Below are 19,782 nucleotides of genomic sequence, written 5' to 3' on the forward strand. Positions count from 1 at the left end.
CTTTCCTTGAAAGTGCATGAAACTGGTATTGTTGGCTTGAACATTTTGAACGTTCTTGTGAAGGCAACAATTTACTTGTTTTGATTGAACCAAGTTGCTTATCCAATCGAATTAGACATGAATCTAGACCCATCTTCACTCGGGCACTCGCTCAAGGTGCCTGACGCTGGGCTCAAGCGAGACCGCCTAGCTGCGCTTTGTCGAAATGCCTCGCCCAGAGGTTTTGCAAGGTGCTTGGGCCTCGCTTGAGTGCCTAGGCGAGTGCTCGAGCGCCTTTTGAAAACATTGTTATTGACTGATATGTTGACGTATGTGAGATAACTTGAATTATTTCTTGTAAAAAATCATCATTGTTAGATCATTCGTTCAGAGATTTTAGAATGGGGAAGAAAAGCAACTCCATCATTATTTGAGCAAGTGGAATTTATAATCAAATAGTTTTATTTTGTTAGTGAGAAAGACTTGGACTACCTGTGATTTCATTTTTACTGTAATTGGAACTTGTTAGGAATATGTGATATTGCTTGCGGATTTGTGTTTGAAATCAGAGAGTGCATGGCAATGTGTTGCACAAATTTTAGAGGCTTGCATCAGGAGAGGGGATCAGAGTTTCGTGTTGTGGAAACCAAAATTGGAAAGGCATGCATCAATCAAAAGAGGGCCTCATATGGGGTTCAGGAGGTTATCAATGAAATATGTATGAAGAAATTAGGAAAACATGCTAAGCATCAACTAGTAAATTAAAAATGTTCCCCATCATTGTCGTCATTATTATGGAGTGGTTGCTTGATTTAGCATCTAAACCTGTTGCTAATTTGCAGACAATGCTATCTGTTTAGTAAAATTCAATTTTGCAAAATGGAAACAGTAAGCTTGTTGGACATCTTCTAGAGTAATTAGTAAAGAACCTACGAACCCATGTAGAAAAAGAAATCTTTTTAACTTGGGGCTTTTTGTTAATCTCATTTGGCACATGTTCATGTTTCAAGGATCATCATTGGTTAAGTTGCAAGCATCTTTTAAGAAATTATTGTTTGGATTAAAAGGTTTTAATCCTATGGCTTGTTGTTGTTGTTGTTGCTGCTGTTGTTGCTGCCATTATTGTTGTATTAATAGGTCCTCATGCATTCTAAGATCAATTGTCAACTAGGTGCAATGCTTTTGTTCCTCTACAATATCAAAGTTAACCATAACACTATGAAAATTTTCTATCTTATTATGATGTGTTCTTCTTGTTTGAATAGTGTATACACAGGGAACCACTGAACGCCAGAGTACTTGCTGATGTGAAATAGTGGCCTTTGCAATACGATGGGAAGAACATTTAAAAAGACTATTTTTTGAAGAGTTTTGTTCTTTTTAGCTTTGCCTACTTTTGCAGTCCATAGATATGCAACATGCTTATTTAAAACAAAATCAAGTAATAACCATGAAAATTTGTGCAATCGACTTTGACGACATTAACCAGACAGACAAAACAATAGCACATGTTTACAAGGATGAGCTCTCCTTTTCTATTGTTCTGTGTGTCTAATATCATGTGTAGCTGAGACTTCTGAGTACACTATTGAAGTTTTCAGAGAATGGGTTCTAGAAATGATTTGTTGTTGCCTTATACAGCACTTTCGCTTCTAATTGCAGCAACTAAGCTTTTAGCTACCTTAAGAAAATTAAATATGTTGCCTAGTTGCTATCTTAGGCTACATGATTCCCTCTCAACGTGTGTTTTATGGTTTGAACTTTTAAGTTTATTTGCTTCTCTTCACAAGACCAATTTATTGTCTGAAGCAAGGTTAACATATGCTGGGAGACATATATCAAAGACTCGATGTTCCATTTCATTCTGGTGTTTTGAAAATAAGGATAGTTTTTTATATGCTTGGCATACATTAGTTCTTGTTCATAATGCTTGAGATTTGTGTCTCAATATTTTTCTTTACTGGATTTCTTATCTTATGCTAGCTGTCAGTGATTATAGACAATCACTACAATTCCAAAATTTGAATGAGGAGAAGTCGAACATACATTTGGAGGTGGGTTTCACTGCACTTGAATATTTATTTGGTTTTTTCTTCAATTTTTTGTATTTTATTTTCACGAGCTGTATAATATCCAGGTAATTAGAGGTGGCAGGAGAGTTGAAGTCTCCATTTTTGATCTTGTAGTTGGTGACATTGTTCTCCTCAAGATTGGTGATCTGGTAAGAATGCAGCAATTAATCTTTGCTTCTGGGATTCCATGTATGTTCACTTTTATTGAGATATTCTTAAACTTCTTCTAGGTTCCTGCTGAAGGAATTTTTATAAGTGGTCATTCTCTTGCAATAGATGAGTCAAGCATGACAGGGGAGAGCAAAGTTGTAAGTTCTACCTTCTCTTTTCTTTTTGTTATATGCTTATTCTGTTCTGTTAGGACCCAAAATCCCTTGTTTCATATTCTTTATAGTTAATTCCACAGAAGGATCTAGAGATAGCTCACTATCTTGGGACTTTATATAAGGATCCTTTCTTTTAATTTCTAAACAGAAATGTGAACATAAACCATCGACACATAGTATCTAGTAAGATATACTTAAATCAAACTTTTTCTTGTCCTCCTAATATGACCTACAAAATAGTTGTCTCATTTGACCATTTAAGCTATTTTATTATGTAACAAATAGTGACATCATAAAATGTTCTACATAAAATTCTGTTGGTATTAAATAAAATTTCCTCGTTATTAGCATAATGGAACTTATGGTGCCTTCTTTCAGGTTCACAAAGATCAGAAGGCACCATTTTTGATGGCTGGGTGCAAGGTTGCTGATGGTTATGGCAATATGTTGGTAAAAGTTTCATATTTAAAGTCCTTTATTTTGTTTGTGAACTTGTATTTCTAGTGTATGTTGACTTGTGCTTTTGGGAGAATATTTTTAGAAGAGAGGAGACCGAGTTTGTTTTGGATTGTAAAGCTGTTTATTTTTATGTGTGGTGGCATTCCTTTTGAAACCCCATTTCTTTGAGAGATCTGGAATAATATGTCTCTAATTATTGATTTTTGGTAAAAGTGTCGTCTACTTGTTTAAATTCATGGTTGTAGGAGCAGAATTTTAATCTAGAAGTTCAACCATGTAGGAGAGAATGGTGGGAGGTAGAATTTTGCCTGTAATGTAACAAATCTTTATTATGAATAATTTACTCAGGTCTATCTGGATCATAAACTATAGTGGAATTATATGGTAATCTCAAGCAGAGCTTCTGTGAAAGAGTTTCTCTTTTTGGATTTGAGGTACGGTCCAGTGAGTTTGTTTCTAATGTGGAAATCATGGTGCACTGAGGGTGGTGAATCTATAATCATTGACAAGCCTGTACACAGTACCTTGCTGTCACCTCGATCTCATTCTATAACTATAACAGGTTCAATCATGATAGAAACTTAAAACTGAAAAATATCCAAAGAATGAACTTCAGAAACCTGCTCAAATACTTCCTGATTATGGTAAACTGATCTGAGTTTTAAGTAGCTTCCTGGTCTCTCAAATGCAGTCTTGGTCGAGACATCGGTTAATGCAAATGCCAATATATTTATATATACTAGAGTCAAATTAATAAGGATTTCGTACAAAATGATGTGTGCAAGGAACATATCTACCTTGTAAATTTTAATGACCTCAACATGCTTATGTATATTGATTCTAGGCTTGGCCCAAATGCTAATTTGTTTGTTTTTTGCAACTCAATTATGTAGAGCTTTAGATTTTGCATATGGGTAATGCTGGCAAAGTCTAGGCCATCTGCACACTTTTGAGATGTCTCATGGCTGCAGCATGGGCATGTTATTGCAACAGTTTATTTGTTTAGGTCAAAGAATTTAAATGGACCACAATAAAAGTCATTTGAAGAAAATTCAACATCTTCCCAGTTCCCGGCCACTTAGTATGCCAGACGTAATTGTACAAGTCAGGGCAATTAATTTAAAACCTGTTTTGTTGTGACAGATCAAAATCTTGATGTCTAGCTGATTTAACAGGTAATTCTTGCCCTTATAGGCAAATATTTTCTCCAAGTTCTCAAGAATTATCAAGTACAGAAGTTCTTTAAAATATGGATGCCATGCTTGATTATATTTTCAACTGTGGTGAATATCTTGAAGCAGCTGGTAATTATTTGTATGCATCGTGTTGCTTATTTATATTATATTTAGGTTTCTGCAGTTGGAATAAATACTGAATGGGGCCTGTTAATGGCCAGTATCTCAGAGGATAATGGTGAAGAAACTCCTCTGCAGGTTTGGTTCCTTATGCAATATATGTATGACTACTATCAGTAATGAAGCCCATCTCATCAGAATCATGTTCTGAATAGGTGCGCTTGAATGGGCTTGCTACTTTCATTGGTATAGTAGGGTTGACTGTTGCTGTTGTTGTTCTTGTAGTCCTTTTGGTCAGGTAAGTGACAACTCTCTTTTGCCCTTCTAACACATTTAATTACTTAATCACCACGAAGATCATTATGACTTCTCAGATATTTCACTGGACATATCAAGAATCCTGACGGATCTGCACAATTTATAAAGGGACAGACCAGTGCAAAAGCTGCAGTAAATGGAGCCATTAAGATCTTGACAATTGCAGTATGTATTTAATTCTATGAACTTATACTAATCTCCTAACTTTGCTGCTTATCTCCATGTATACTTGGTCTGAGTCATCGACGACTATGAAACTTGAGTAGGTTACTATTGTGGTTGTGGCTGTACCCGAAGGACTTCCATTGGCTGTTACTCTGACGTAAGTGCATAAATCTTCTCTCATAAGCTAGAGAAGCTAGCTTCACTTATTTTACTGTCCGGATTTTCCTTATTTCCTTTATTTTGATCAGCCTAGCATATTCAATGCGGAAGATGATGGCTGACAAGGCTCTGGCAAGTGTTTACTCGAGTTGTGATGTTGTTTTTTGACATACATAATTAAATTGTTCTAAGGTGATTGTTTTGCAGGTGCGGAGGCTTTCTGCATGTGAAACTATGGGGTCAGCTACAACAATTTGCAGTGATAAGACTGGAACATTGACCCTGAATCAGGTTGGCTAATTGTTTCGGTGATGCTTTCTTGGTGTTTGTTGTTGCACAGTGACTACACTGGTTTGGTTTCTAATAACCGTGGGGAGAATCCTTAGTAGTAGTATTTGACTTTTTTCTTGAAAAATATAGATTTTATATGTTTCTTCTTGATTTCTAAAAATAGTTAACCATATAGATGACTGTTGTGGAAGCATATATCGGAGGAAAAAAGATTGACCCTCCTGACAATGTGCGGTTGATATCTTCTTCTGTATCTTCTCTTCTATATGAAGGAATTGCTCAGAATACAACAGGCAGTGTGTTTAAGCCAGAGGTAATCTCTCCCCCTCCCTTTTACCGGTGGATATAACTTATTTCCCGTTGTGTGTCCAGATCCATCTAATGCTGTTAGTCTCCTGACCTGTTTCTAACATATTGGCTAGCAAACTGATGCAACAATATAACTATATGAAAAAAAATGCAGAAAGTCATGGAGAACAAAGTTGAGAAAGGAGAAAGTGGATAGTTGACTTAGGATGACTATTTTGCCTAAATATGAATAACCAAGACAATTTGCATTCTCCTTCTAGAAACCCTTGAATCCTTTTTTTTAATTTTTCAAGTATATAAACTAAAAAAAAACTATTCACCCTTTTTCCTCTTTTCTTATTAACACTGAATAGTGCAAAATATGGAAGAAACCAAGGTTCGCAATTTCGCTTCATACTCAGGTATGGTACGTACCGAGGCATATCGATGGTACGCTAGGGCGTACTGAGCTGTATGCCTTAAATAGCTGAAGTAGTATTTGTGAGTTGGTAGGCGTACCGAGAAGTATGCCTACCAACTCATAGAGCTCGTAGTATTTGTGCGGGGAGAGCAGAGAGGCCCGTAGCTCCAATAGCATCTTCACCGAGTACCTGAGCGCGTCCTTCAAGTCATTGGAATCCTAACACAGGATAGGAGATCAGGGTCAAACAAGAAGCAGAACAACTTTGGGCTAATGGTGAAGGTTAGGGTTAGCAATTAGGGCATCGTAAGGGGATTGGGTTCCAACCAAGGCGCAGTGCATGTAGAAGGCATTGTGCTGGATGCCAGCGATGCCCTCTGCCAGCCACTTCTCCTCATCATCGCCATGTGGTAGCATCTCCATGCCCTACAGTCAATCGATGCAGCTCCTTCTAGTGTTGCCGTGGCGATCTCCCCTTGATCTCGATCTTCTTTCTCTACCTTGGATTTAATCCCATTCTTCTTCTTGCAACTAATATTCTCCGCCATTGCGATTTGGGTTGGAAATTTGATGACGGGATTGCTTGCATCAATATTCCCTGCGTTTGCATGCTGAAAGATCGAGTTTTATGCTTCCGCCCAATACAACCCCATATCGCTTGATGCGGGGTAAAGACTTTGGTACTGCCCGATAGCGAGCGGTCCGTGTGGTAAGAAGCTCTCGGACCAATACGTACGACGCGTATCGGGCAGTACACATCAAAATTGAAAACCTTGGAAGAAACACTTATGTTAAAAACGATTACTCTAGCCATCTGGTTTAAAAAGGAAAATCATATTTGTGAATTCAAAATGGTACATATAAGCAAGGTATGCAATTTCGAATAATATCGTTCGGTACGAGCGGCACGTACCGGTTCGTCAGCTGACCGGTACACGGACCGCCCATTACCGGACGGAACGGAATACACACACACACACACACACACACACACATACACACACACACATATATATATATACACACACACAAGGCGACGTCGCCTTTTATAAATAAAATATATATAATCTTATATATATATATATATATGTATATATATATATATATGACCGGTACACGGACCGCCCATTACCGGACGGAACGGAATACACACACACACACACACACACACACACATACACACACACACATATATATATATACACACACACAAGGCGACGTCGCCTTTTATAAATAAAATATATATAATCTTATATATATATATATATATGTATATATATATATATATGTATATATATATATATATATGTATATATACCGAGCGGTATACCGCTCGGTATACAGTATCGTATTGTACCGAGCGAATGTCGAAACTCCCGTACGGTATGATATTTCAATCATTGCATATAAGTAATTCATCCACAACTTTCCTAGAAGAGAGAAAATCAACAAGGAACTTTCTTAATTGGAGATTACGTTCGGTCTTATTTTTTCACTATATCTTTTAATACCTGTGACTCCAAAACAGTGAATATTTTCTTAATATAGACCATAAACTAATAATGATTAATTGGCTCTATTTTAAGTCAGCACTGCCAGCTAGTCTATCACATAAATCAAATTTTATAAAAAATACTGAAAAGCAGAAAAGGGACAAAAAGAAATTTCTTAGGAATGTACAAGGTTAACAATGGTTTATAGAGATTTTTGGTAGTAAAGAAACAAGTAAATAAGTTTAGTATAGCCAAGATGAAGGTGTTGAGGTGGATGTATAGGAAGGCATAGATGAAAATGAAATAATAAATATTTTAATTCATGAATAATTAGGTTTAGCCCTATTGAAGGTAAACCTTTTAAGATGTTGAGATATGTTCAGGGAAGACCAGTAAATCTATGGTTAGTGGAGATGAATCGATTGGGATTGATGGTGCTTGCAGGGATAGTGAATGAGCTAAGAAAACCTTGCTAGACAATGAGAGATTTGATTGCTTTTATTAACTAGCGATATTATCTTTACACCAAGCTCAATGGTGAGAGATCTATGGAGCTGACCTTAAATAACTGGAACGTTACAGCCTTGCGGCTATATTTTCTATTTTTAGGGTACTCGTGATGCTACAAAATTCTGTTAAATTGGTGATTTTCCTCGTCAAGATTTCCATGTGTAGGACTAACCCTCCTGTCATGCTATGACAGTGATCATACTTTAATTCTTTTAATTCACGTTTGATTTTGTGACCAAAATCGTATCCATTTGGACAGAGTGGTGCTCTTGAGCTTAGTGGCTCACCTACTGAAAAGGCAATTCTTCATTGGGGAGTTAAGGTATCCTATGTTGCTGTTGGTGTTTCCTTTCACCAATTTGTTTATCCAAACTTGCTGATCGTGACCAGTGATGTTCTACAGCTTGGAATGGAGTTTGATTATGCAAAATCAAAATCTTCAATTATTTATGTTTTCCCTTTCAACTCTGAGAAGAAACGTGGAGGTGTTGCAGTACATCTGGTAATAATATCGTCCAATCTTATTAAACAATTATGTCTTTGCTAATGAATATAATGAATGTGTAATGTTTAATTCAGGAACAATTTGTAATATTTTCTTGAAATGTGTTCTGTTATCAGACAGATTAGGTGTTCATTTTGCCTTCTGATGTGTATTTTTAAATCTTATACTGGTAACAAAATTAAGGATAAATAATTGTAGACATTGACACTAAATGTTTCAGTTGCAATCTGTTCATTGTCAGGTGCTGACATTTGCTGCTGTTCAGTTTGGTAATTTTCTTCTTGGCATGAATTGCTTTTGACTACTGTTATTACAGCTAAACAGACTCATTCTTCTGTGGATGATGCTTATACTGAGTACAAAGTGAAACTAACTAACTGTTTCAGTTGTTATGGCATTTCAGCATTATAATGTATTTGGTTATCTTGTCTTGCAATATGTTATACATATCCTCTGAACTTATTTTCCTTTTGTTTTCAATTTGAATTCTGTTGTCATGCTTTAGTTATAGTGATTCATCCTTGTCATCACAGTCAGGTTCTGAAGTTCATGTGCACTGGAAAGGTGCTGCTGAGATTGTCCTTGCTTCATGTATAGGTTGGCTTGATATTGATGGTGCTATGCAGCCGATGACTGCAGATAAGGCAAAGATCTATTCATTGTTCACTTTCACTTCACTGAATTGCAAATTTTGATTCATCTTGTTTTGGCAGGTTAATGAATTTAAGAAGTATATTGAAGATATGGCATCAGCTAGCCTTCGCTGCATTGCTTTTGCATATAGACATTTTAATCTGGAAAATATTCCGAATGAAGAGCAGAGGAATGACTGGCTATTGCCTGAGGATGATCTAATTCTTCTTGCTATTGTGGGGATGAAAGTAGGTCCTAAAGATTGCACTTGCAATTATCTAAATGCTATTGTTGTTTCCTATAGTTAATATTACAATTTACATGTGCTTATATAGTCCTTCCTTACCATGGCCAAAACTACTGGTAGCGTTGGCAAGTGGCACTGAAGGACAGTATGTACGACAAGTGCTGTATGGTGCCCAACCATTGTATATGGCTTGGCATGACATATGCAATTGTAATATATGTCTATTGCTTGCCAGTAGGTATTGGTGTCATAGTGGTTGATCTTTGGTTGTAACTTTTCTGAAGTTCTACTTGTTATTTCTTCAGGAGGAGAAATTTGATTCTTACTTTATTGAGTAAAAATTGGAGTTACCGAATATTCTTGATGTAAAGTTTGTATCCAATCCTAAAAATATACGTACAGATGAGGACTAAGACTTCGGTGAATCTAAAGTTAATTGAAGTTGCTAAGTTAGAAGTTGTTTTGTCCAGTATCGTATATTCCTATGTGAATCAGAAAGCAATCAGAAGTTGCAAGTTAAGTTGTTTGTACTTCATGATGAATGCCATCACTTGAAATCTGATGTATTTCAAGTCATGATCTGTCTTGGAAGTTGCAATAATTGCAGGCACCTACCATATCTTTACTTTTTTTAATTCAAACAGCTTATTTTAGATTTTTCTGACTCAGGATCCTTGTCGCTCTGGAGTTAAAGAAGCTGTAGACTTATGCACTCATGCAGGTGTGAAGGTATCTCTTTAACTTGTGCAAAAAATTAACTGTTATAATGCATTTCTACATCATCATGCCCTTGGAAACTGATGTGACCTTGAATCATAATGTTGAGGTCATGCTGGTTGATATGAGCTTTCTTTTACCATTTTGCAACTTTTTATTGTAAAATTGGCAGTGTAACTTTGACCTTGAATGGATTGCAATGTGAAATCATAGTTGCAAATCTAGACTTGGATAATCATCTGAACATCACTCATAGAGAACCGTCATTTATGGGACGGTTATTTTAATTTGAACATCTTATTGGTAATACATTTGGATCCATTTCCTTCATTATAGTCAGGAAGAATGTGGTTTCAGACATGTTGTAATGTGTTCTGAGCTTCTTTTATTCTTGATCAAGTAGGTTCGCATGGTCACTGGAGACAATCTTCGGACAGCTAAAGCCATAGCATTAGAGTGTGGGATACTAAAGGATGCTGATGCTCCTGAACCAATTCTAATTGAGGGAAGAACATTCCGTGCCAAGACTACTGCAGAAAGAGAAGAAATTGCTGAGAAGATACAAGTAAGACAACAGTTATCCCACCACTTGAAGTTCTCTTAGAGATTTTTACACTAAATGACAAATGCCATATGAGTCATAAGATGTAATACTAGATGCTTTATGGAGAGTACAACATACCTTTTATATTTCAACTAGATGAGTTACAATAATGTCAAACATGTGTTTCCTTAAATTGCTTTACATCCTTGTGCTCTTTCCAGAATCTAAAACTTTTTTGTTTTGTTCCTTTTTCCTTCTTTTTCTTTCTTTCTGTTACTTTTGGTGGGATTGAGTGGAAGGGCAGGGGGATAGGAAGCCGAGGCTCTATTTTATCAGTGATATTAATTGTGCTATTTTATAGTGTTAAAAATTATGTTAGATACTTAAATGCATGTTTGATGCTAATGAAGTTCTTTGATTCTTTAAGTGTCAACTTCAATAATGACAATTGAGTTGGACTTTGGTGTCGACACTTAATTTTGCAACAAAACTTACATAACTACTGAAAAATTATTACTCTTCTATTTGCCCCCATATCATTTGTTTATCTTGTGTGAAACACCAATTATAACTTATTATAACTTTGCACTGGATTCATTTGTCCATATTTGTAAAATACTATTTTTTCTCTCATTATTAAAGCAAGTGTGATACAATTAAGTTACATCCCATAAAGCATATTAATTATTTCTTAATTCCTTCTTCAAGGAAGATATATTTTGATATATTTTTGGACAGATAATATTAATTATTGTTAAAATATTTTATTGATAGGCCTCATTTGTAGGTTATTCAACCATGATAAAGCTTCTTTGTAAGGATGAAATATCTAATTAAATTCAAAATTTATTACCTTTTTTCCTTGAAATCTTCAATTAAGCTTAAATTTTGTCTCCATTTTATTTGGCTTCCATTTTTGTTCTATTAGGGTAATTTAGGGGTTTAAATAGGTGCTCGGGTGAGGTGAGGCAAGGCCTGAGCACCTCAAGCCTTGACCAGGTTGTCATGAACGGTCGTTATGCACCCGCAACAACATCGTTTAACGAACTGTTCGTCGCTTTTGCATGCTTGTACAGATGCTTGGCAACATGCTTTGACTTAGTTTTGTGTGTTTTGCTTGTAAAACTGTAAGCTCGAATAGGTTGTAGTGCTGCAGTGCAACTGTTCGTCGTGTCAGGCAAAACTGCCCCAAAATGGGTCCGTTTTGACATGCCACGGCCTGTTTTCTACAGACCGTAGCTACACGCGAAACGTCAACCATCTCAGTACCTTGGAAACCCCTTGGTGCCACCAGGGGGGATGGGGTTTCGGGGTAGTGTCAAGCGTTGAACAATTTTCACGAGTTCACACATTAACTTGACGGGAACTTGCCTTTGCGCCCAACACCCGGTGAGCAGTTGTTTGTGGACTTGCAACTGTTCGCTTAACCTTCTAAAGTCATTGTTTTCTCTTTTCTCTTTTCTCTCTCTTGCACTCAAGGTGCTCGTTGAATTGCTTGTAAAGCTTTCCTCTTCGCGAGACGTCGGACTTAACCGTCGCTCGTTTTTAGACTAATCAACTTTCTGTTTTACAGGTCCTTCGGGACCTGTATGAGGTTGCAACTAGGCTGACCCTTTGAGGACGCATATGTCACAAGGGCGCTTCATGACTTAGGCAATCCCAACTAAGTCTAAGAAGTTGGCACAAGGGTGCTACCCAACGGAGCTGAGCAGACCGAGTACTTGGTGAAGTGGCGAAAGCTTCCCCGAACTGAAGCCAGTTGGGAGCCTGAAGATGCCTTACAACATGAAGAAGCAGCCACTAAAGCCTACCAGCAAGCGTCGACGAGGGCATCAATAGTTTAAGTGGGGGAGAATGTCATGAACGGTCGCTGTGCACCCGCAACAACTTCGTTCCATGAACCGTTCGTCGCTTTTGCATACTTGTACAGATGCTTGACAACATGTTTTGCTTTGGTTTTGTGTGTTTTGCTTGTAAAAATATAAACTTGATCAGGTTGCAGTGCTATAGTTCGACCGCTCGTCGCGCCTGACAAAACTGCCCCAAAATGGCTTTGTTTTCATGTGCCACGATCTGTTTTCTACAGACCGCAACTGCACACGAAACGTTAGCCATCTCAACACCTTGGAAAACCTCGGGTGGCACTAGGGGGGATGGGGTTTTGGGGTAGTGTCGGGCATTAAACAATCTTCATAAGTTCGTACGTTAACTTGACAAGAACTTGCCTTCGCTCTCGACACCCGGTGAGCAGTTGCTTGCGGACTTGCAACTGTTCGTTCAACCTTCTAAAGTCCTTGTTTTCTCCTTTTTCTCTTCTCTCTCTTGTACTCAAGGTGCTCGCTGAATTACTTGTTAAGCTTCCTTCTTCGCAAGATGTCGGGATTTGTTCGTCGCTCATTTTCAAACTAATCAACTTTCCTTTTTACAGGTCCTTCGGGACCTGTACGAGGTTACAACTTGGTTGACCCTTTGCGGATGCATATGTCGCAAGGGCGTCTCATGACTTAGGCAATCCCAGCTAAGTCCAAGAAGTTGGCGCAATGGTGCTTCACGACTTTGGTAACTTCAGCTAAGTTCGTAACTTTGTCGCAAGGGTGCCTCACGACTTAGCAATTCTAGCTAAGTCCGTGACAAGGCGGTGCACTTCGGTGAGGCATCGCTTGGGCGGTCGTTGAACTCTGGCGCCAAGTGCCTCGGGCGAGTGCTTGGTTGAAACAGAGTAATCGAACTAGTACCTTAGTTGGTTCGGTCGAACAGTAGCTCGGTCGAACAGTAGCTTAGTTGGTTCGATTGAACCAACTAAGCTACATAATGTTCCCTCCCCAGAGCCGTAAACCCTACTTCGTGCGTAGTCGTTGCCACCATCGTCGTTGCCTAAGCCGCTGAAGCTTCCTCTACTGCCAACGGATTGGTTCGAAAGTCTAGTTTTCGTGCGTCGTTCCCTTTGTCGTCGTTGCTTTTGTGTACAACTTCTTTCACCGTCAAGGGAGAGGACTAAAGCTTCCTCTGTCCACAACATCGTTTGCAGCTTTTGTCATGGTTGTTGTTGCTATCCGAAGCTTTCTTCGTCATTGCTACCGTCGTCCGCAAGTTTCTCCGCCATTGCCAACGTCGTCTGAAAGTTCCTCCGCCACCGTCGCCCTCTCTTTCCCCACTTTCCATCGTCGGTGACTCCTCTTCCCTCTTAACTACTGTTAACAATAGATTAAATACTATTAACAGTAGATTATTTACTATTATTTTCATATAATAGTCCCTATTTAAATTTTAACACTGCTAATCTCTATTTATTTAGAATTGTTATTAGGGTTTCAGGATTAATGACAAGTGTACAAGGCTATTCAGAAGATTTATCTAAAAAATTCAAGAAAGGATCATGTTTGAAAATACAATTATTTAAAGGATCCTTTCAATTTAATGTTATATTTTTATTTATATAATCATATTTATCAATTATATTATATATTTTTATATTTTAATATTTCAGAGCTCCTCGCTTCACTCGATTGGGCGCTTAGCACCTTGGGCATTTTGAGATCTTAGCGTCTTTTGCCACCTAGCACTTTTTAAATCACTCGGGTAATTAATGTCCAAATAATTAGGATATTATGGCTTGTTGTCTGGTAACTAATGTTGAATTATAATAGATATTACCATATAACAACTTATGATATGTCCAAACGATGTTCTAAACTAATAAAATATATTCATTAAAACGTAAAAAAAAGGATCATGCAGCATATTCTATGTTTGGAAAAATAATTTCTTGTTAACTTGCCTCCAAATGTCTTCAAAAACTCTTAAGAGAGTGTCACTTAACCAAAGCCTTGTATTCATGTATAGGTGATGGGAAGGTCATCCCCAAATGATAAGCTGCTGCTTGTGCAAGCATTGAGGAGAAGAGGTCATGTGGTTGCTGTAACAGGAGATGGCACTAATGATGCTCCTGCATTACATGAGGTGTGCAATATCCTCTCTGGTTCTGAAGTTATGATTTAGAGGAATCGATTACTTAACTGTACATTTGGTTTCAGGCAGATATTGGGCTTGCAATGGGCATTCAGGGAACAGAAGTAGCTAAAGAAAGCTCTGACATCATTATATTAGATGATGATTTTACATCAGTTGTAAAGGTATATCTTCCTTTTAAGGTGATATCTGAACTAGAGCTGCCAAATTTATAATGAGATATTCACTTCTTTTGTTGTTGTTAGGTCGTCCGGTGGGGTCGTTCTGTGTATGCAAATATTCAGAAATTTATACAATTTCAGCTCACTGTCAATGTTGCTGCACTTGTGATTAATGTTGTTGCTGCTTTTTCCTCAGGCGAAGTTCCTTTAAATACTGTTCAGGTTATATATATTCCTTTCATGCTCAACTCCATGTCTACAAAACACAATGATAGCTGAAGTCACATGCAGCAATTATGATTTTAAATGTGCTTGTCAAATTGTTAGATTATTTTAAACTTAGGAGAGAGATAATACAAGGTTGTAGAATCCAGGCTATGAAAACTGGCTACTACAATACCAGGCTATGATACCTGTCTACTACGATATTAAAAATAAAATTTCTATTACATTCCTTTGGTTGCAACTGTTCCTTCCTGTTTCTTCATTCTGAATTGTTTAATTGCCTTCACAGCTTCTGTGGGTTAATCTTATCATGGATACACTTGGAGCACTTGCACTAGCAACTGAACCACCAACTGACCACCTTATGGACAGGACCCCTGTTGGGCGGAGGTTAGAAATGCTTTAGTAGTAGTGCCATTCTTTTTTTAGCTTGAGAAAATTTTATTTTCTAACCAAGTTTCTTTTTGTTTTCAACTCTTTTGACTAATGTAGTTGTAATAATTCTGGTTGCCTTATATTTGTTTATGAGAGAAATGCAATTGGCAAGGAACATTTTAATTCAAAATTCTGCCTATAAGGAAATTAGAAGCTGCAGTTATCATGATTGTCAAATACAGGATTTGTTTAAGTCTGCGTACATGTAATCTGGCTGTCAAACGGAAAAACTGAATAACATGATTGAATGTGCAGTCAGTTAAGGGACATTTACATGGCTTCCTGGAACCTGTTCTAGAATTTTATTTCGGTAGCAGCTTTTTTACATCTCTCATGCTTTCAAATCCAAAATTTCATGGTTTGTGAGGATATACTGTTAAAACTTGGACAATATCATACTGCAAGAAATTATGTACACTTGACAACTGGCAGGAGTAACCCATGATAGGACCCTACCAGTTGAAATGATTTTGCCACCAGCCTGTTTGGCCATAGCTGGTATAATAACTCGACTTGACAAGTGATGGGCATAATTTACTTGGCTATCTCGGGATAGGCAGAATGAACAGTTTATATTACGAACATCCATTGCACCAAGGAAGGTATCATTTGAGATGTCTGAAAATATACTTTATTTCTCATTTTGTATGCATGTTGGTGATGCTATCTAACAAGGACTTTCCTTCTCATAATTTGCCAGTATACTTTATCTTATTAATTTACTGCAAAAGATGTTGACTTAGTCTCCTCCAAGAGTTCGCTCTGTTGTAGAGAATCTGGTCTCCTCTATGAGTTATGTGCTCTTTTAGGATAATGAAATATGTATATAGATATCCGATTGGTTAATATATTATTGCACAAGTGATAGGTCTTAGTTTCAAGTGCACATGTGAGCATCATATACACCATTTAATATAATGGATATTTTTTCTAATTTTTTTTTAAATGTATGTAGACTTGCTCAAAGCATCCGGTAGCTATTTTATGCCTAGTTATTTAATGCTTCGTGGATTAGTTTCACCAAATTTACCTCTCTAGAGCAACAATTTCAATAGGCGCTCAAACGCTGGCCTAGGCGCTCAGGCGAGGTGAGGCGAGGCCCGAGCACCTCGTTTAATGTCCAAGCGGTGTGCTTCAAAGAGGCATTGCCTGGGCGCTCACTCGAGCTCTTGCCTCGCTCAAGTGCCTTGTTTAATGTCCAAGCGACGCGCTTCAAAGAGGCATCGCCTGGGCACTCGTCCGAGCCCAAGCGTCGGGCACTTCAGGCGAGCACCTGGGTTAACCCAGGTGATCGAACCAGCGTTATAGGTATGGTTCGATCGCGTTTGTGTTCGTTGGTTTAATCAAACCAACTAAAGAACTAATATTAGCCTCTTAGCATGCCTCTCGCGACTTCCCAAACCCTAACCCTGCTTGCGATTTCGCTGCCGACATTTCCTCTCTCCGTTGTCGTTGCCTCTCTCCGCTATCGTTGCTCTTTGCTGCTGCTGCCACTGTCGCTGCTCGCCGCTGCCGCTACCGTTGTCGCTGCCACCGCTACCGCTGTCGCTGCTACTATCGCCGCTCGTCACTGCTACTACCTCTACTGCTGGCACTGTCGTCGTTGCTGCTATCGTTGCTCACTGCTACCATTGCCACTGCTCTCAATCAGCAGTCTCGATGTTTCTCTTACTCTCTTCTCACATCAACTCGACTTAGTATACTGTTAACAGTATATTAACAGTATATTGTAAACCGTGTAATGATAACAATATTTTTTATTTATTAGATTAATAATATATTATTTGATTTTAATACTGTTAATTTTTATTTATTTGAAATTATTGTTAGGGTTTCAAGATAAATGACAAGTGTACAGAGCAACTCAATAGATTCTCCAATGACATCAAAAAAAGATCCTGTATAGAAGTATAATTATTTAAAAGATTCGAAAGATCCTAATGTAGTGACTTACATCTTCTATGATAAAACTACTAAAGATGATATTTTTCGTGCAAAACAATATCTAATAGGAAATTTTAAGAATTCAATAGTTTGCAAGGATCATATTAAATAATTGTATCATATTTTCAATATTTAATATCATATTTTTTTATTTAAATAATTATATTTATTAATTATATTGTATATTTTTATATTTTAGTGTCTTGCTTTGCTCGGGCTAACGCCTAGCGCCTCGAGCGTTTTTGGAGCTTGGCTCTTTTTGATGCCTAGCGCTTTTTAAATCACTGTTCTAGAGATTTATCTAAATATTGGTTGTTGTTTATTATTCATTAGCTTCTGTGTTACTGCTTTTTTGTTGCTAAAAGTGTTTACTGCATCATAAAATGTGGGCCTTAATTAATAGTTCTGTATACAAGTGGTTATGACTATGGAAGTAGTTCTGTATAATTGCTAAAAGTGTTTTCATGCTTCTAAATCCGTTGCATGCACTGTTTTGGTCTGTATGTTTATTTATCTTTATTTCTTGCATGATAAATATTCTTTACATCTTTAATAGCCAAAATTCTGAAGCCTCTTGAAATCCCAAGCCTTTCCTTGATCATCAAGCTTTTTATCTTTTGCGTCATTAAGTCACATAGGCCACCGAGGTGCTTTCTTTGTTTTTTTCATTCTGACAATCATTAAGCATTTTTGTGTCGTGATTGATGACTGCTGATGAGTTTCCTGTATTACATGATAGGGAACCTCTTATTACAAATATTATGTGGAGGAATCTTATGGTTCAGGTTTGTTCAGTTCAATTCCTGCTGTATCATTGACTTGGGAGAAAATTTGATTGCACACCATGTGGTTTTGCAAAGATTATATTTGAACTCTCTTTCATTACAAAGGGAGAGTTTGTTGTGATTTTTTGCATAAACATTGGGTGCCAAAGAAGTAATAACTGGTTGTCTGACTAATTGCAGGCTTTGTATCAAATCACAATCCTCCTTGTACTAAACTTTGGTGGTAGAAGTATCTTGCATTTGAAGAACGATACTCGAGCCCACGCCGACAAAGTCAAAAATACCTTTATATTCAATACCTTTGTCCTTTGTCAAGTAAGCGCATATCAGTTCTTGCAGCGGTAGCATTCAATATCTGTTGGTCATACTGGTCTTCTAATTCGTTTGATGAGTTAAAAATGCAGATATTCAATGAGTTTAATGCTCGAAAACCAGATGAAATTAATGTCTTTAGTGGAGTCGCCAGAAATCACCTCTTTATGGGGATAGTTGGCGTAACTGCTCTTCTTCAGGTGAGTGAAGTGTTCATTTTGATTCAACTTGGATTTTTCTAAGTCTTGAATTAATTTGCACCCAGGCTTAATGAAAATTTAATGATTTTGCTTCAAGGTTTTACATCCACGCCTTCTCATTCAGCAACTTCATGACTTTCTTACTCTCTTCTCCAATTGAGCACCTCTTCACCATATTGATGGGCTTCTTTCATGCCCAGAAAACGAGAACCAAAATAAAACTGTTTTTTCACTTCCATTGGAAAATTTAAAAACACGTTTGGTTTGGTTGTTATTCCAAGCAGAAAATAGTCTTCTCTGTTCCAATGTGCTGCTTTTTCTTCTCTCTAGGTATTGATTATCGAGTTTCTTGGGAAGTTTACTTCGACTGTCAGGCTTAACTGGAAGCTGTGGTTGGTTTCAGTTGCCATTGGTATAATAAGGTAAGTAATCAAAGTCTTCACCCACAAGTTACGGAGTCTTACAAGTATCAAAACTCATTGCTCTTTTGGTTTTTGGTTCCCCCCCCCCCACCCCACCCCGACTTATGGCAGTTGGCCGCTGGCAATTATTGGGAAGCTGCTCCCAGTACCCAGAACTCCGCTTGCAGAATATTTTAGAAGGTGCTCCTTGGGCAGGAGACAAGAAGGTACAGGTCATAGTTGTTTACTCTTACGTGATGTTTGTGGCTGCTGATGCATTATGTTTAGCAGATGATGGGACGGCACAGGAGAGCTCCACTGCTCATCCATAATTGTGCTCGGAGATGGTGAGATGTGATTACGGCCCCTCTGATTTCCGGACACCACTGACTGCCACGTACTCTTCGAACTCTGCAGCGGACATGCTTTATCATGGGGAGGTATATATATATATATTCAAGAGGCCGATAGTGAATGCAATTTTCTTTCAACGAAAAGACCAAATCCACGTTTATTCTGTGGTAAACTGGTTTGTGTAACACAGCCTGAGATCCAAAATCAGTTAATCGGATGTTTTCGTTTTTATATATATATATACAAATATATATATATATATATATATATACAAATATATATATATATATACAAATATATATATATATATACAAATATATATATATATATACAAATATATATATATATATACAAATATATATATATATATACAAATATATATATATATATAAATATAAATATATATATATACAAATATATACATATATATATATATATATATATATATACAAATATATATATTTGTATATATATATATATATACATATATATTTATATAAATATATATGTATATATGTATATATATATGTATATATATATATATGTATATGTATATATATATGTATATGTATAT

At 37.1% G+C, this 19,782-nt stretch overlaps 1 protein-coding gene across 4 annotated transcripts in view; it reads left to right on the forward strand.

The window, feature by feature from the left end:
* LOC135648955 (calcium-transporting ATPase 5, plasma membrane-type-like) overlaps window positions 1-19,441 on the forward strand; it is a 32,063-nt gene extending 12,622 nt beyond the window's left edge. For 3 of the 4 annotated variants that reach the window (XM_065166990.1, XM_065166992.1, XM_065166991.1), the window contains exons 9-35: window positions 1,963-2,033; window positions 2,117-2,200; window positions 2,282-2,359; window positions 2,756-2,827; window positions 4,186-4,269; window positions 4,347-4,429; window positions 4,506-4,614; window positions 4,716-4,771; window positions 4,863-4,905; window positions 4,981-5,064; window positions 5,240-5,377; window positions 8,036-8,098; window positions 8,180-8,278; window positions 8,815-8,925; window positions 8,995-9,162; window positions 9,831-9,890; window positions 10,282-10,443; window positions 14,266-14,382; window positions 14,457-14,555; window positions 14,637-14,774; window positions 15,067-15,167; window positions 17,896-17,941; window positions 18,122-18,256; window positions 18,346-18,453; window positions 18,784-18,875; window positions 18,987-19,081; window positions 19,146-19,441. In XM_065166990.1, coding sequence (XP_065023062.1) covers window positions 1,963-2,033; window positions 2,117-2,200; window positions 2,282-2,359; window positions 2,756-2,827; window positions 4,186-4,269; window positions 4,347-4,429; window positions 4,506-4,614; window positions 4,716-4,771; window positions 4,863-4,905; window positions 4,981-5,064; window positions 5,240-5,377; window positions 8,036-8,098; window positions 8,180-8,278; window positions 8,815-8,925; window positions 8,995-9,162; window positions 9,831-9,890; window positions 10,282-10,443; window positions 14,266-14,382; window positions 14,457-14,555; window positions 14,637-14,774; window positions 15,067-15,167; window positions 17,896-17,941; window positions 18,122-18,256; window positions 18,346-18,453; window positions 18,784-18,875; window positions 18,987-19,081; window positions 19,146-19,186 — 2,537 coding nt within the window. In that variant the 3' untranslated portion in view covers window positions 19,187-19,441. Of the gene's footprint in view, window positions 1-1,962; window positions 2,034-2,116; window positions 2,201-2,281; window positions 2,360-2,755; window positions 2,828-4,185; window positions 4,270-4,346; window positions 4,430-4,505; window positions 4,615-4,715; window positions 4,772-4,862; window positions 4,906-4,980; window positions 5,065-5,239; window positions 5,378-8,035; window positions 8,099-8,179; window positions 8,279-8,814; window positions 8,926-8,994; window positions 9,163-9,830; window positions 9,891-10,281; window positions 10,444-14,265; window positions 14,383-14,456; window positions 14,556-14,636; window positions 14,775-15,066; window positions 15,168-17,712; window positions 17,804-17,895; window positions 17,942-18,121; window positions 18,257-18,345; window positions 18,454-18,783; window positions 18,876-18,986; window positions 19,082-19,145 lie in introns of those variants that run through there. The other variant, XR_010501148.1, reaches the window with a different exon arrangement.
* The last annotated feature ends 341 nt before the right edge of the window (window positions 19,442-19,782 follow it).

This window comes from Musa acuminata, chromosome BXJ3-9 (genome assembly GCF_036884655.1).
Source record: "Musa acuminata AAA Group cultivar baxijiao chromosome BXJ3-9, Cavendish_Baxijiao_AAA, whole genome shotgun sequence".
In the NCBI taxonomy this organism is placed as follows: Eukaryota; Viridiplantae; Streptophyta; class Magnoliopsida; order Zingiberales; family Musaceae; genus Musa; species Musa acuminata.